This window comes from Asparagus officinalis, chromosome 2 (assembly GCF_001876935.1).
Source record: "Asparagus officinalis chromosome 2, Aspof.V1, whole genome shotgun sequence".
Taxonomy (NCBI): Eukaryota; Viridiplantae; Streptophyta; class Magnoliopsida; order Asparagales; family Asparagaceae; genus Asparagus; species Asparagus officinalis.
The window spans coordinates 83,994,980-84,012,634 of NC_033795.1; the positions used below are offsets into that span (position 1 = coordinate 83,994,980).

At 34.6% G+C, this 17,655-nt stretch overlaps 1 protein-coding gene across 7 annotated transcripts; it reads left to right on the plus strand.

The window, feature by feature from the left end:
• LOC109831940 (proline--tRNA ligase, cytoplasmic) lies at positions 515 to 16,724 on the plus strand. 7 transcript variants are annotated; one of them, XM_020399420.1, is made up of 14 exons: positions 515 to 725; positions 4,047 to 4,305; positions 4,415 to 4,461; positions 4,541 to 4,623; positions 4,717 to 4,809; positions 5,929 to 6,045; positions 7,246 to 7,433; positions 7,913 to 7,979; positions 12,250 to 12,372; positions 12,491 to 12,643; positions 13,533 to 13,817; positions 14,680 to 14,898; positions 15,050 to 15,143; positions 16,332 to 16,724. In XM_020399420.1, the coding sequence occupies exons 2-14, from the start codon at positions 4,145 to 4,147 to the stop codon at positions 16,394 to 16,396; spliced, it is 1,695 nt and encodes a 564-aa protein (XP_020255009.1). In that variant the 5' UTR covers positions 515 to 725; positions 4,047 to 4,144; the 3' UTR covers positions 16,397 to 16,724. The 7 variants fall into 7 exon arrangements, with proteins under 7 accessions (XP_020255009.1, XP_020255011.1, XP_020255010.1 ...); XM_020399422.1 differs by having other exon boundaries at positions 516 to 725; positions 4,047 to 4,102; XM_020399426.1 differs by having other exon boundaries at positions 585 to 683; positions 4,047 to 4,102.

Sequence of the window (17,655 nt, forward strand, 5' to 3'; positions counted from 1 at the left end):
TTGACCATAAAAAGATTTTCCTGAACTCGTACTTTTAAAAGGAGTATGATATGATATACAATACTAATATTTAGACCCATGCAAAGCACGAATTTTAAATTATATTCAGCAAATATTGATTATGTTAACAAAATTAAGTATTATGCTATAAATAATTTTAATATTCTGCTATAAATTAAGTATAGTGGTGAAAGTGAATTGAAAAATTAATTAATATTTGGTTATTATTCGTTTATATATGATCAAGTTCGAAGCGATATTTCATTTAATATTAATTTTTTTTAGTATTTGGTTTATAAATAAATAGAATTTAACCTAAGATATGTTTGATTCGGTAGTTTATGAATTTGATAAATTTTTCATAGAAATTTAACCAAATGTATGTTTGATAGTTCATAAACTGTTTGATTCGATAGTCCTATTAATTGAACTTATTGCAAATATTTATTATGTAAATATTTTTTTTACAAATGATACCCATTATATACATGTAAATAGTTAAGAATCGGGTTTTAGGGCTAGGTTTTCTCTTTTGCATCTGCCCGCCGCCTTCTTCAGATCTGATCAAGGACTAATTTTCAAAACTCAGATTATTATTTGGTTATTATTCCGTATACTTGTCGTTCACAACTGAACTCGAAGCTCGTCGTTCTTCGAATCTCGTCGTCGACTGCGCCCTCGAAGCTCGTCGTCGACTCCGCCCTCGAATCTCGTCGTCGTTCACGGTTTTTTGGCATCTCCTTTCTCTTCTATTTTTAATTTTATTTTCACTCAATTTCCCAAGTATTCATTGATTTCGATTATCTGAGTTTTTTGGCCTTCTCTTTCCGCTTCTATTTTTAATTTTAATTTTCAGTAAATTTCCCAATTCTTCATAGATTTGGATTAACTGATTTTTTTGGGGGTCTCCTATTGCTTCTATTGGATTAACATGTATCAGTTTATACCACTATACAACAGCCTGGTTAAATTACATTCCGAATAATTTTACTAACTGAGAATGAAATAATATTGTAAAATAGGAGCATATTCTTATAACATTCCGAATAATTTTTATACCATGAGCCTTATAGAATTGCTTCGAGCTCCAGATTAGTATTGTGCCCACCTACTAACTGAGATTGGATGGAACTTCCTTGTTTTTGGGCATAAACAATATTTGTTGTTCAGTAACTTACATGTGAAATTTAGTGGCAATTTTCCTGTAGCTGTATGTAAATACGGCAATCTTACAAAATCAACCAGAAAATCACAATGACTACAGAATCACGGAGGTTGATAGAGGTGTGCAAAAGTTGCAGTTAAGATAGTGTCCCAATTTCACAATTGAGTAATTTTCTTTTCGCGAGGTGCGCGCGCGTATATAAGATGTGATTCCATGTATGTTTGCGGAGAGGGTTTGGCACTCAGGACCATAAACGGGGGGATTTCAGATTATGCCATCACTTGATGTATTAGCACATAATTACTACAGGAAGGAAAAGACCTTTCAACATAAGAACAAATTACAATTACAAACTATTAAAATAAATGCAAGTGCCGATAAACAAGTTGAGGGAGTTTAGCAGCTCAAGATATAGATGAGGAGGGTTACATGCAATTTACCCTTCTTTTAGTTTTAATTATTTTTCTTTTAGTTTTTTTTTTCAATTCTTTTAGCTGGTCTTCTTTTAGTTTTTAGGATGTATTGTCAGCTTCGACCAAACCAAAAATAAGAAAAGAAAAATAAAATAATTAGTGAATAAATCAAGAAAAGAATCATATTTTATTATATTATACTATAATTTATATAATATATAATATAATATAATAATCATATCATATCATATCATACTCCCTTTAAAAGCACGAGTTCGGGAAAATCTTTCGGTAGACAAAAATACCCTTAACTCTTTTAGACATTACATTTCAATTCAAATCTATCCTAATTATCCTAATCTCATGTGAACTACAACTTCAAATATCCTAATTATATCATAATCCCATGTAAACTAAATATCCTAATTTTCGCAATAACCTAATTATATTCTTATTCAACTTCAAATATCCTATATTATTATCCTAAAAATATGTTAAATATTTAACTTAAGTATATTAAATATACAACAATAATACAATATATTTAACTTAAATATATAACATAATCCTAATCCACGCGGTTCACATTCTTCAAACTATTACTAACCAAATTAAGATACAACTCCTATTTATTCCTAGTTTTTCTTATATTAAACCCTCTTAAATCTTTTTAAATTAGTCCCTCAAATCGTTGAATTTCCATTAGGTCCTGAAATTGTCATATCCCACTATTGCTACTCATATATACTGATATAACTTATACAAATTGGGGACCTAATAGCAAGTTCAGAGATTTGAGGACTAATTTTCAAATAACTTATAAGATTTAGGGAGCTACTATCAATTTCAATGATTTGAGAGAGTAACTGCAAAATATTAAAAAACTAAAGGACTAATATGATAAAAAGTTAACATGTTAACTATTAATAGTTAACATGTTATCTGTAAGAGTTAACATATTAACATGATAACCATGACTGTCGCTGCCTACGCGAAGTTCCTCGGGATGACGCCGGCGACGGAGCGGGGGAGGGAGGTGGGGGAGGGGGCAGAGGGGGACCAGAGGAGGAGGGAGGTGTAAGGGGAATCCTAATCCACGCGGTTCACATTCTTCAAACTATTACTAACCAAATTAAGATACAACTCCTATTTATTCCTAGTTTTTCTTATATTAAACCCTCTTAAATCTTTTTAAATTAGTCCCTCAAATCGTTGAATTTCCATTAGGTCCTGAAATTGTCATATCCCACTATTGCTACTCATATATACTGATATAACTTATACAAATTGGGGACCTAATAGCAAGTTCAGAGATTTGAGGACTAATTTTCAAATAACTTATAAGATTTAGGGAGCTACTATCAATTTCAATGATTTGAGAGAGTAACTGCAAAATATTAAAAAACTAAAGGACTAATATGATAAAAAGTTAACATGTTAACTATTAATAGTTAACATGTTATCTGTAAGAGTTAACATATTAACATGATAACCATGACTGTCGCTGCCTACGCGAAGTTCCTCGGGATGACGCCGGCGACGAAGCGGGGGAGGGAGGTGGAGGAGGGGAGGGAGGCGGCGGTGCTTGGGAAGGCTCCGGCGACGGAGCGGGGGAGGGAGGCGGAGCTGGGGAGGGAGGTGGGGGAGGCGGTAGAGGAGGACTAAAGGAGGAGGAGGGTAAAATCAAGATTTTGGATGAAGTTTGCATTGGAACTTGGGGAGAGGGGCCTGGGCACAAAATTTTCAAAAAATGGGGCTGCAGCACATTGTTGAGAGTTAGGGGGGCTGGGGCACATTGAAAATTAAAATTTGGGGCCTTGGAGCAATTTTCCCTAGTTTCAATTAAAAAAATAAAATGCAGTTATTCAATAAAAACTTAATTGTTAATTTTAATAATATAATAAAAAAGGAAAAAAAGAAAGAAAAAATAGGAAAATTCAAAATAGAAACATACAAAAATATTATTAGTTTTAATAGAAAAGGAAAGATAAAACAGAATATTAAAAAGGAAAGATAATCTTTTGGCTATTAGTTTTAACAAAAAAAAGGATAAAAAGCAAAAAAATTCTCAAATATAGCGTATTAGGAGGATTAAAATGTAATATCTAAAAGAATCTAGAGTAATATTAATCATGAAAAGATTTTCTTAAACATACACTTTTATTAGAGAGAGTATGATATGAAGTGTGAAGTATGATATAATAAGAATTATTAATACTAAGCCTAAGGAGTAAGGACTTATACAAAGTCTCGCATCAAAGCATATACATAATAATTATTGGTTAGCAGATACGATAGTCTTTAAGCTTAGAACATTTTAATTAGTCAACGATGAAATTAGAAAGAGCATTATCGTTTATTCACTCACTGCGTGGATCCAAATCTGCTTTAAGACAAAACGCGTAATCTTCGCGTAAAAATAATCAAGGTATTTGTGACAAGTCCGCTTTCTTTTTCTATTTCCTCAGCATCAAATCTCCTCCGTCCTGAACCGAGTCCAGCGCCGCCGGCTCCTCTTCAATTGGTTACATTCTCTCTCTCTCTCTAATAATTTCTCTCCCTAAAAATGTTCCGATTTTGTTCCAAATCGCCTTTAGTCCGGTTCTTTGTACCTCGGTTTGGACCCGAATCGATCCAATTCGAAAACCAAACATGGGGTTATCTAGGGTTCATTCTAAATCTAGGGTTTCCTCCATCGAAACAAGGGGAGGTTTCAAACCCTAGAAGGTACATAGATAAGAGGCATCAACCGAGGGATCTCAATCTCATCTCCTTTTGTTCTTCAGTTTGCTGCATTAAGTTCACGTTTATTCATGAATGGTTTATGTGATTGTAGGAGATTTTCAGTTGGTTTGCGGCGGGGAACCATGCCTCCAAAGAATGGTGATATACTAAACCCTAGAATTGTTGTTTTTAAACTGTGAAAAAGATTTTGATCTTATTTTGTTTATCGATATGATAGCGAAAAAGAAGGAAGTGAAGAAGGAGACTGGACTTGGCTTGACTTTCAAAAAGGATGAGAACTTTGGAGAATGGTACTCTGAGGTATTGTTATTTTTATCGTTGTATGTTTTTCATTTTTGGTTTTTTTTTTGGAATATTTGTTGTTACTTGTTTTGATTTCTGTTGTTGTTTCAGGTGGTTGTTAATGGGGACATGATTGAATACTATGATGTCTCTGGATGCTATATTCTACGGCCTTGGACAATGGCTATTTGGGAGACCATGCAAGTTAGTTGTTAAGTGTGGAGTTTGTTTTTTATTTTATTTTAACAACGGTCATGTTTACTATGATTATGTTCACCTTCTCTGCTTTGCTACTGCTATAGGTTATTGACAAACTTTTATTATAAAGTGTCCGACATTATAAGTAACATTAAATGCGGTCAATTCTAATGATACAATGCAAAAAGAAGGCATAATTAGAAAGCATCATAACCCTGCCAGAATTGATATCTGGCAATAACAGTTTATATGTAACAATGCTGATATGCATGATTAGAAAGCATCATAACCCTGCCAGAATTGATATCTGGCAATAACAGTTTATATGTAACAATGCTGATATGCATGTTTGCTCTTTTATTTATTTATGGTTAATTTGTTGTATGATTCTGAACTTGGAAGACTCAAGCCTTCAGTTGGTGTTTTATGCGCTATCATTGAAATAATTCTTTATGTCCCACGAAGTATAATATGTCACTGGATGTTAAACAATAAAAAGTGGCCTAATTTGCATCGTAGTGATATGGATTGTCAGGCTAGCAATTCTATACCACCTATAAAGACTAATCATATGCTGCTCTTCAAAATTCCACTAGATTTCAGATGCTATTTTAATTAAACAGCATCCCTTATATATATATGACTTCAGATTCCTAGAAGGAAACTTCTGCATAACTTTAGTCCCTCCCCGTCAAACTGATGATGATATCACTATTTTAAGGGTTCTCTGTTTACAAACATGTATATGGATCATGGATGAGAAATAATGTAATTTGGAACTTTTGAGCCACAGAATAGCTGACAAAAAAGTTGATGATTCTCGCATAATTGGAATATTGCAACTGCTAAATTCATTGGTATAATAAGTAATAACTTGCATGAATGATGTCCTTAGTCTTTTATGTTTTTCATTTATCTTGTTACTTTTTCCCTCTTATCGACAGATTGAAGGCTGGCAGCTTTGTGGAGCATGTTTCTAATATTTGATTTTTTTAAAGCATACGCTGACATTCTTATTTTTTTTTAATATGTCTCCTGGGCATATTTTAATTAGAAAATATCAATTGGCAGGATGTCAAATTGGTGATGTTATACTTTTTTTTTCTTGACACTTGAATTCTGCAGACGTTCTTTGATGCTGAAATAAAGAAAATGAAAATTAAGAACTGTTACTTCCCACTATTTGTCACCGAGAATGTCTTGAACAAAGAGAAGGATCATATTGAGGGATTTGCTCCGGAGGTGATTTTGATCATTTTTAATTATCTTGCCAGTTGCTATTGTTTATGACCAAATAATTTGCTAATTTGAGATCTGTATTATTTTCATTGGGTCAATACTTTATTTGCAATCTCTAATGTACTTATGCTTTAATGTAAGAGTAAGATTTATAATTTGTATAGTGGTGCTAATGTACTTATGCAATCTCTAATGTACTAATGTACTTATGCTTTATTTGCAATCTCTAATGTACTTATGCTTTAATGTAAGAGTAAGATTCATAATTTGTATAGTGGTGCTAACTTATGTTGCATTTAGCAACATATGAGCAATCTTACATAGAAAATCATGAGATATTTGGCATTTAACCATCTAGAAGGTTGCAGATATGTAAGACATGCATAGTGTGGCTGTATTGAGGTTAAGAACACATGATTTTGTAATTATGATTGAATAGTTCATAAGCAAGAATGTCAAAAGTGAAATCATTTTTGCAATTTTTCTCTCTCCAAGGGATGTATGCTATTTAGCATGGACACTTTTTTCATGGAGACATACTCATGTCTGACACATTGGTACGTGTTGGACATTGATTCTTCTTCTTGTCCACACAATGGATAAGTATTGTTACTTTCCAAAATGTGCTTAATTTATAACACACAGTTCTAACTTTGGACACTTTATAGGAGACATTTATAACATTTCTTGTACAAGTTCCCATGTCCTAGACTCTCAAATTGTTTTTATCTTTAGTCTTGGTCTTGTAATTACTGAAAAATATTTCTCCTTTCTTCGAGTAGTAATGATGGAAGTAAAAATGTAATGAGACACTTAGGACAAGAGTCTACTATATTATGAGACCTAGATGCGTCTAGGGTGAGGTCATCCATCACCTTTTAAATGCAGGCATGTGTCCTTAAAGACAACACTCTGCATTTGCTCTAGAGTTAAAAATGCATGGAAAACGAGTTTGTAGCTTTCTATACCGTTGTTTTTTCCCTTGTTACTATATTGATTTAACATCTTCCACATATTATGTGCTTTGGCTTATTGAAGACAAACCTTATAACTTATTGATGAAACACTGCTGCTTTTGCATAATATTTGTTTATTTTGTTTTACCTTTATTCTTCTGTTTTCTTTTATCTGAGTTCTCTACATTGTTAACAGTGTTCTGGTTTTCTAACATACTCTGTTGCTCTGTTTTTATTACTATTTTAGGTTGCATGGGTTACGAAATCAGGGCAGAGTGAAATGGAGATTCCTATTGCAATCCGTCCAACAAGTGAGACTGTTATGTATCCATATTATTCTAAGTGGATTAGAGGGCACAGGGATTTGCCGTTGAAGCTTAACCAATGGTGCAATGTGGTGCGTTGGGAATTTAGCCACCCCACTCCTTTCATTAGGTAATAGCTGTATTTTGTCAAACCTTTTTTTTTTGCATGCTTGAGGTTTAGGAGGCTTTAGCAAATCTGAATAGGATTCAAAGAACTTCAGAAAAGGGCTGTCAAGACTATTCTATAGGCATATACGTGAAGTTTAATGTGAAGAGTATGCTTATTGAATCATTATCATACTTAGTTGTCCTCTACTAATATGGCATGCTAGTTGTAGTACTATAACCATCTTTCATTTGGTATCTGCTATTCATGCTATACTAACATTCTGCAGATGTAACATTCTGTCACGTTACAGGCCACAAATGAGTATTATACTGAATGGATTTTGTTTCCATTCCCTGGTGTTAAATTGTGGTCTGGTAGTTAGACTTGATTATAATACCTTGGGTGTTGAGGCTGGCTTTTCTTCTTCTTCTAGATTGCGATTAATCCCATATCAGATGAAGATTAGTGCTAAGGTATAATTTTCTTTGAAATGTTTGTAGGAGTCGAGAATTTCTTTGGCAAGAAGGGCATACAGCTTTTGCAACAAAAGAAGAAGCAGATGAAGAGGTATATATATATATGTCCTTCAACGATTCGTTTGGTATTATTGAAATCAAGATCAGAGTTCTAGTTTAAATATGAGGCTGGTTGCCAATTTCATGTCTCTTCATTTGTGCAATGTGGAACCCGTTGTCTCAAGACAGTTATCATTCTGATTATAGACTATATATAAGTAGCAATATCTCATTAAAGACAGCGTAAAACTTTGGACTTGAGAATTGCTTCAGGTCCACTCTAGCACTCTGAACCCAAAGATCCTTATGATGATTAAATGACCATTCCACAACTAGGTAAAAAATGTAGACAGTAAACGTACAATCCATTTCTCGAGTTATCTTACCTGAACCAACTCAATGAGAGGTATGTATTTTATATCAACTTAACAGTTCCCTAGTTATACTGCGCATAATCTTCCTCCTGGAACGTGAACCTAGAACCCAGGAAGCAACCTCCAATGTTCCTTTGGTGCATTTCAGACTGGTGTAAGAAATGTTACAGATGACTGCAATATGGGATGAATGCTAAATTTACCTTATTTGGGACTATCTAGTCTTTTGCATATTGCCTGAGGTTCAGATGACTGAAGACCATGAACATTGACATGCAAGTTCTCTCTCCTTGTACATACAAATTAATGGTAAATTGCAAATTTGGAATTGTTCCAATGTTTTCATCATTTGAATCATTGTCCTAAAACAAGGCATCTTTATGTTGTTGACATCAACAAAGAATGTCCGACAAATTGTTTGCATAAGAAATTAGTCTTACCCTTTTATATGCTTACTGGTAGATGATGACATGTTATTTGGGGGTTGTCATTTTGTAATTTGAAGATAGAAATCAGAAATTTGTGCTATGCTGAGTCAAATATGCTGATGATATGCTGTTAGAGTTCCAATACGGTTTGTTGCAATCTTTGGGATCCTTGATTCTCCTTCAAAATTTATTCTACAATGGTAACCTATGAAGCACCGACTCTTGCAAACATCCCTCCGAGTCCGTGTCCGACGCTTGTCGGAGACGGACACGCGTTCGACACGCGTCGGACACGTCGTCAACGGCGTCGACACGGTCAATGCCGCCGACTCGCGGCGGACACGCTTATTTCGCTCCCGACAAGGCTGAGAGGTAAGGAAAAAAGAAAAACTGTAAACCCAAAACCCAAACCCTAACCCTAGTTTTAACTTACCCGATCGGCTCTTCAGCTCTCTCTTTGATCGCGACTGAGAAGCAAACGCCGCCATCTCTATCGATCGTCCTCGTCGTCCTCGAGCGTCCTCGTCGGCTACCAGCTTCGATCGTCCTCGTCGGGTACAAGCCTCGATCGTCCTTATTGTCCTCTCAACAACCCAAACCCTAACGATTAGTCTCTCCAATCTCTCGATCTCTCAGTCTCTCTCTCTCCGATCTCTCTCTCAGTCGCTCTATCGATCTCTCTATCTCTCCGTCGTCTCCGATCACTTCCTCTTTCTCTCCCTTTCTACTTCGATTCTCTCTCTTTTTTCGATCTCCGATCCCTCTCTGTCTCTGTTTTTATCTCTCCCTTTCTCTCTCCGATGTAATTACAGAAGTTAATTTCAAGAATATTTCACTGTTTGTTTTTATCTCTCCGATTTAATTTACCTAGTCACTGTTAAATTATAGTCAATGTTAATGTTAATTGCTATTTTACAGTCAATGTTAATGTTAATTGCTATTTAATTTACCTAGTCATGATCTTGGAGAAATGGAATAATTATTTTAATTTATAGTTAATTAATTACAGTCAATGTACAGTTAATTTACAGTTAATTAATTACAGTCAATGAACTTGGAGAAATGGAATAATTGATGTTTCAACTTGAAAACATTATTTTAAGATACGCTTTTGAGTGTAATTTTTATATTTTTACAATGTTAGTAACTTAGTATTTTGTAGCCATTGAACTAGTTGCAACTTGAATTTTATTCTCTTGTATTTTTATATGCTCAAGATGAAAGTAGTGAAAATTAAAATTTGGTATTATCTTCAAATCAGTTACATAACTTATATTTGTCATTTATTTGTCATTGATTATACAAGCCAATGTTACATAATAATACAACATAAAAATTGATCTATTTTTCTATGTGTTCATCTTTTCTTTCTTGTCTTCTTTAATTTCTTGTCTTCTTTAACATTATTGTCTTCAATTCTCCAAGAGATCATTGTCATCCCGACGTCTTAATTCACACCTGCAACACACACTTTCCATTAGTTTCTTATTTATAATCTCCACTTTACATAACAAAAAAATATGAAAATGTAATAGGAATTTAATTCAATATTGATCTATATATAATAATAATATTAAAAAAATCTACCCGTGTCGCCGTGTCCTATTTTTTTAGGTTTTGCCGTGTCCGTGTCGTGTTCGTGTCCGTGCTTCATAGATGGTAACAAGATAATGATTTGTGTCAACAACCTCAACTGTTTTATTTCTGTGTTTGACCATTAATCTGCAAATTATTATGCAAATTACTGCATCTGTCTGACTAAGTGACGCGAGGGAGAGAGGGATTTGGTGCCAAGTATTTTTTATTGAAAGGTTACAGTTTATTTTTAAAAGGGTGGTGGAGGAGATTCAGTTGATTTTTCGATAGAGATTTGAGGTTGAATTATATTTCATAAAAAGTGCTCCGATACCATGTTATGAAGTACTCAAATATCATCTTCTTGATGATGCAACCGGATTTAATTAAAAGTGGGTCTATACCCTCTATTCCAATAAACTAAACTACACTAAATCTAACAGTGGTGTTAAGCAACTGTTTTTTAAGATAGATTTTTTTAAACCCTTTCCTTATATACATTGGTACCCATTGCCATTCTGTTTTGATGTTAAGGGGTGCTGCATTGAGTACCCTCTATTCCAATAATTAAACTACACTAAATGTAACAGTGGTGTTGAGCGACTCTTTTTTGAGATAGATTTTTTAACCCTTTCCTCAAATACATTGGTACCATTGCCATTCTGTTTTGATGTTGAGGGGCGCTGCATCGAGTGAGTGTTGATCTACAGTGCATGGAAACAGGTACTGGTATTGGTTCTGGTATGGGACACGATAAAAATGTAAAATGTAGGGTACAGGAACACAACTACATCTATATTGGAACTAATAATTTACATGAGATCATTATTGTTTTTCATTTTATGTGTTATTAGAATTAAAACTCCTATCACATTTTTAAGTTTCTTTTATTATATTGATTATTATAATTTGGAAACTACTTATTTTTGAACTAGACACTCAAACAACCCTTTAAATTTATAGTTTTGAACTTGGGTATGACATGAGATGAACCCGACCCGTATCTGGCTAGTTTCAAGAAATGGATGTGAAGTGTAAGCTATACGTCCGAGAAATGTTTGACAAGCGTTTTACATTAGAACATATATCATAAAATTGTATACATGTTATAATAAATGTATGCATATATTCAAGCAGTGTCCATGAAGTTTGGGCACAGAAACATGTCAGGTACGTGCCGGGTACGCATATATCTTCATGATAGAAGTACCCAGGTAATATGGGTGTTCATATTTCAAATCTTGTTTAGCAATTTAATTTGAATTCTGATTTTTAACTGCGGTCAAAACACTTGTTTTCTTATATCTATAATTGAAGATATATTAAGGGTAATTTTTTTAATACTCATTAGAAAGGGAAGGAAGGAGAAAGAAGACATGGGAAAGTGATTTTCCTCTGGTTATTTTAAGAAAAAAGAAATAAATGAAGGTTCAAATTATTTTTTTCTTTTAACTTTTCTTCTCCTGCCTAGTGAGTGAAAGGTTAAAATAGCATTCTAAAAACCTCATCCGATCTTCCCTGAGGGATGCCTTAACTTGAACCTCGATGATTTCGTTATATCTTGAGCATCAAAACTTGAAGCTAACTTCATGAGATGCTTGTGATATTTTCATTTTAAAAAATGAAACGTTGTACCCAACACCCTTTCTTTTTGTGTCTTGTCTCTCTTTTTTTTTCTCTTTACTAAAACCTCTGCCTCGCGTTCTTGTAAATTTCCGTCAGTTATTTTGGTAACACGGTTCTCTTTCCTTAAGAGTACCAGGCTGATAGTGATGCAACTGTTCTTTTATGTGAACATACATATATTAAAGATACTGGGGTGTCAATGGCTCCTAAAAGATCTGTTGGTCCACGGTGCTGCTTTGGACTTTTATTCTCCTATTTAATAAATCGTAAAGCATGCACCTTTATGCCCCTTTTTTTATATTTGTATGCCATGTGTCAGGTTCTTGAAATATTGGAACTATACCGAAGGATATATGAAGAATTCTTGGCAGTTCCTGTTGTCAAGGGGAAGAAAAGCGAACTTGAAAAATTTGCTGGTGGGCTTTACACAACAAGTGTTGAGGTACTTCAGTTTCACTTTCATCTTTGACTATTTGATTGGTCTGTTTGTCATTACTCGATTATGAACTCATTTAGATGAGAAACTCTTTTTAAGCGCATTACATCTCATTGCTGGATAGGCATTTATTCCAAATACTGGTCGAGGAGTACAAGGTGCCACCTCACATTGCCTTGGCCAAAATTTTGCGAAGATGTTTGAGATCAATTTTGAGAATGAGAAGGGTGAAAAGGCAATGGTCTGGCAAAATTCTTGGGCATACAGCACCCGCACGGTAATTCTTTTACCCACATCCATTCTCTGGTTTATATAACCATATATAATGTTAACTGATTCTATATCACTTTTTTTCAATATTTATCCTTACGGGCGAGATCCTTTAAGAAGTTATTTAGTTTATTGGCATAAAAACTGTTCTATTGCTATAGGACCACTCTTTGTATAATAACTCACATGGGATTATTAGAACTTAGGTAGTTTAACACTGATAAAGTTCTTTAGATGATTATATGTTCTTGGGCCAATGCTTACTCTAGGTTACCCGGACACTTCATTTTGCATTCTGTATCCGTGTCCAACACGTGTCGGACACGGATTCACCGCAAACATGCCATGAACAAGTGTGGTTCAAAGCTGCAATCTCTTTAAAGAAAATCTCTATGCAAAGTGCAATTTTTTTTATTTGATCTGTGATTACTTTTAAGTTCTCTATTTACTTTATTTATGCTGCAATTTTATTTAAGCTGTGATTATTAGTTTGATTTGAACAACTTTCTATTATTCTTATTAAATGAACTTTTGTTGTTGAACCCTAATTCTTAGTTTGATTTTCTTAATTGTTATGGATAATAAACGGAACATAAAAATGTTATAGGTATTCTAACACAATATTTTGATCTAATGTAAATTATATCTATATAGCCGTGTCCCCGTATCTTCCTTATACAAATTTCCCATGTATGTCCACGCCTGTATCCATGCAACCTAGCTTCCTCTATAAGATTGCTACGAGCTTGAGTGTGGAATTGTTTTCGTTTGTGAGTTGATGTTATTTGGTTGATCAAATCACTAAATTGAGCATACTCCGTGTTTCTTCATGTACTTACTGTGAGACTCATCACAATCACTATATCTTAATGTTTAAGCAATAAGTCTTGGTGCAGATTGGAGTCATGGTGATGGTTCACGGAGATGATAAGGGTTTGGTTTTACCACCTAAGGTAGCATCAGTCCAGGTTATCGTAGTTCCTGTACCATACAAGGATGCCGATACAGAAGCCATTATTGAGACTTGCAAATCAACAGTTACAAAGTTGAACAAAGCCGGTTTCAGAGCTGAGGAAGATTTAAGAGACAACTATTCACCTGGTTGGAAGTACTCACAATGGGAAATGAAAGGAGTTCCTTTGAGAATTGAAATTGGGCCAAAGGATTTAGCTAATAATCAGGTAGATAAATTGTTTCACTTCATGTTTTACTTTTGAGTAATGAGCATACATGACTTGTTGGAACACCGCCTATTTGTGAGCTTATTATCATAGTTTTCAATTCTAAATATGAATTTTCATCTTATTGTTGCTATTAACATTTTTCTTTGTATTCTACATTGTACCTTATGCCTAACTTGGCAAGTATTTTCTAGTCCTCCTTGGCATTGAAAATGAGATCTTAATCTGGGTAGAAATATTTGCAGCTTACTATTTTGGCTTTATTGTAGTACTTTCTACGCTCATGAAGTTGTAAGTTTTCTTTTCTCCCATAAGTAGCTGTTTATGAATATAGCTGCTAGTTGCTAATGTTTTATGCAAGTTTGTTCTTACTCGAAACTGTTCCTACTTTAGCAATGCCTGTAATCATTTATGTAACTCGAGGAAGTCCAGGTGATGAAGCTGGTAGCAGGCATCATTGGTATTAGAACTCCAGCTGTCATGTATAAATTTATAATTTTGATGTCCATGACTTTGGTTTTAAGTAACAAATAGAAAGTTTTTCCCTCTTAATCTAAGGTGACAGATTCATGGCTGTGAAAATTCCTGCTATCTTATATAACCTTGCATGCTTGAAGTTGATCAATAAGTTACTTATGTGCATATGCCATAATTTTAATCTAATGAAGAGAGCTCTGTGCAGAAGAATGCCATGTTTAAGTGTACGCTCGATAGTTTTATCTTGTAGTATTGTACTCACATGCTTAAAGTTCTTGATACGTTGTACCATGTCAAAAGTTTTCTTTTTGAAAAATTTTATCGTTTATGATGTCTGTTTCATTTCTGTTGCTGTGATTAAGAACTCGTTTAATTTTATTTTCAGGTTCGAGTTGTTCGACGTGACAACGGAGCAAAGAAAGATATACCTATGGGAGACTTAGTGGAGCAGGTAAAAGAAATTTTGTCTGACATCCAACAGAATTTGTTTAATGCAGCAAAGCAAAAAAGAGATGCCTGCATCAAAGTCATCCATACATGGGATGAATTCATAGCAGCACTCAATGAGAAAAAACTAATTCTGGCACCATGGTGTGATGAGGAGGTGTGTCGCTTTTTTTATTAGAATTTCCCATTTTCCATGCATCAAGGTCATCATATTTTAAATAGTTGATGTTTGAATGTATTTGTAAGTTAGCATTCAAGAATTACTCATTGATGTTATTCCGTCTTAAATTATTGTCTATGCCATTTAGGAAGTAGAAAAGGATGTGAAAGCACGGACTAAGGGCGATCTTGGAGCCGCCAAGACATTGTGTACTCCATTTGAGCAGCCAAGACTTCCTGAAGGTGTGCAATCACAAAGAATTTATGCCTTGTTATTTCTTATTTTTCTTGTAGCTTGTTAGTGTGGAACAGAGTAATTCATAACTATAAAATTCCAAGTGACTATATGATAGACTATATGACCATATTTATAATCTTTTAACTATATTGCGCAAATAGGATTGAGACTTCCAAAATTTTCTAAATTGATGAAAATTTTTTCCTTGGGAAATAAGGTTGGAACCAAACAGCATCACCATTTCTTGTTATTAGTTGGAATGTAAAAGATGCATTTGATGAGTTGTGCGTATTAAATACTGATGACCAAAAGTCAAAATTGAGATATTCATATCCTTACATCAAAAATTAAATTTATTTATTTTATTGTATACTCAAAACCAATCAGTCAATAATCCTTGCAAGCATTTCATGCCCTTCTAGAACTGTTTGACCAATTATTTTCTTTTTTTTAGTTATACAAGAAGAATGCAGTTTCTATCCTGTATTTCCCCCAGTATTTACCAGACTATTGAACAAAATATAAGCAAGAAAGTTCACCCAACTGAAAGTTGTAGTGTATTATATGCGACGCCCAAGATTTCGCACAGATGTGCAGGCTAACGCTCTGTTCGTTACCACACTAGATCCTTAGTCATGTGCATTGTCCTTCATTTGTCTTCGCTTTATCATTATTCTGAGCAGTAATTATTATTGCTATGATTATTTGCAATAGTTGCCATTTGTCCAAAAGTTGCCCATACCTGCAGGTTGAGTAGCATGTGGGTCAGCGAATAGACCTACCAACACTATCTTACAGCCAGCGTCATATCGAAACTATATTTGTATTAAGATCAGCAATCAAATTTAGAGTGATATTTGATCATTGTAATAGTTAATGATTCCGGTTCTAGGCAGAGGTAACATATTTAAAAAAAAATTGGGGCGAATTCCTTAGTATCATCAATATCAAGTACTCAAGTCGATAAAATTTCGCTTCCGTTTATTTAGACTGTACAAGAGACCAGATTATACATGTCGGACCAAGAAGAATTAATATTTGAGATCAATATATATATATCTAACCTTGTATTTATGCAGCGTTAAGAGTTACGAAGCCCGTGTATGTATACTTCTTCATATATCTTTATACGTGTACCTTCAGTAAAAGTTGGTATCCTCTCTGAGATATTTTAAATGTTATCTATTTTGCAGGAACTCCCTGCTTCGCTTCTGGAAAGCCGGCAAAGAAGTGGACGTACTGGGGCCGGAGCTATTAGGGGTGTCAAAATTCTTCTGTGCCCCCAGTTCCTATTAGTCGACCGATTGCGACTGAACTCAGATTCCGTTGTCATTGGATTTGCTACTGTACTTCAAATTTTGTTTTTATAATATGCTGAATGGGGATGTTCATTAGAAACAGTGGAATTGTTCAGGGGCCAATTACACCTGCGTACTGGTTGCATTTTGTTAATTTCTCAGACGAGTCGATTCTTCTATTATGGGAACACGTTTACAACACCACGCTGATCCTGCGGCTCACCTCTCGCAAACCTTTGTTCTGAGCTGGTGAGGGTGTCCATAATTTGTATCTTGTAGTAATTCTCATGTGAGGGGGTGTTTTGTTCCGCTTTTATTTGACGCTTCGTGCAACTTGCTAAAACGTTTAATGCCTTGGCGTTGTCATCCTGAGTCTATTCTGTCTCAACAGCGCCTGGGTGTGCTACGTGGGATCTCACAAAGCATGGTAAGGCTTAATTTTCAGATAGATGTAAGGCTGCTGCGTTTGGGTTGGATTTCATCGGGGGTGAAGGAAAAATAGGAGAGAGAGAGAGAGAGAGAAGAGAAGGCAAGTTAAAAGGGAAAATAGGGGAGAGAGAGAGAGAGAGAAGAGAAGGCAAGTTAAAAGGGAAAATAGGAGAGAGAGAGAGAGAGGGGAAAAGGGAAGTTACACGGGGGTTCTCATGCCCTTTATTGCGCTCCAATTTGAGGGTAACAATTTTTGTGTTTTTGGTGATGAGCTAGTGGGGAGCTCTTCAAACAAAACAAAATTGAGAAAAAAATAAAATATACGTAACATTTTCCATTTTGTGAGGAAGGGCTTCTTGTATTTTCTATTACTAGTCGTGAACACTGTGAAAAACATGACTTTTTTTTCCTGCTACAGTAAAGGGCCTTTTGCAATTTTCATTACTAGTCATGCGGCTTTTTTTTCTCTCCTGCTACAGTAATCCTGATTTTAAATGCTACAATACTATTTTTTAAATATTTCTTGAATTACTACAATTCTCCTTCTGCTACAGTTTTTTTAAAATGCTACAATATTCCCTACGGTGTTTGTTTTCAAAAAAGGCCTACGGTACCCAATTTTCTATTCGCTACAGCGATAATACCACAGTAAGTACTATAGTAGCATTTATAGTAGTATAAACAGTAAATCTTGTGTTCTCCCGTTTGTATAGAGGAGGAGGAGTAGATTCTCTATGACATAAACATATGAAATACAATCTAAATTATATCCTATAATTTACTTCATTCC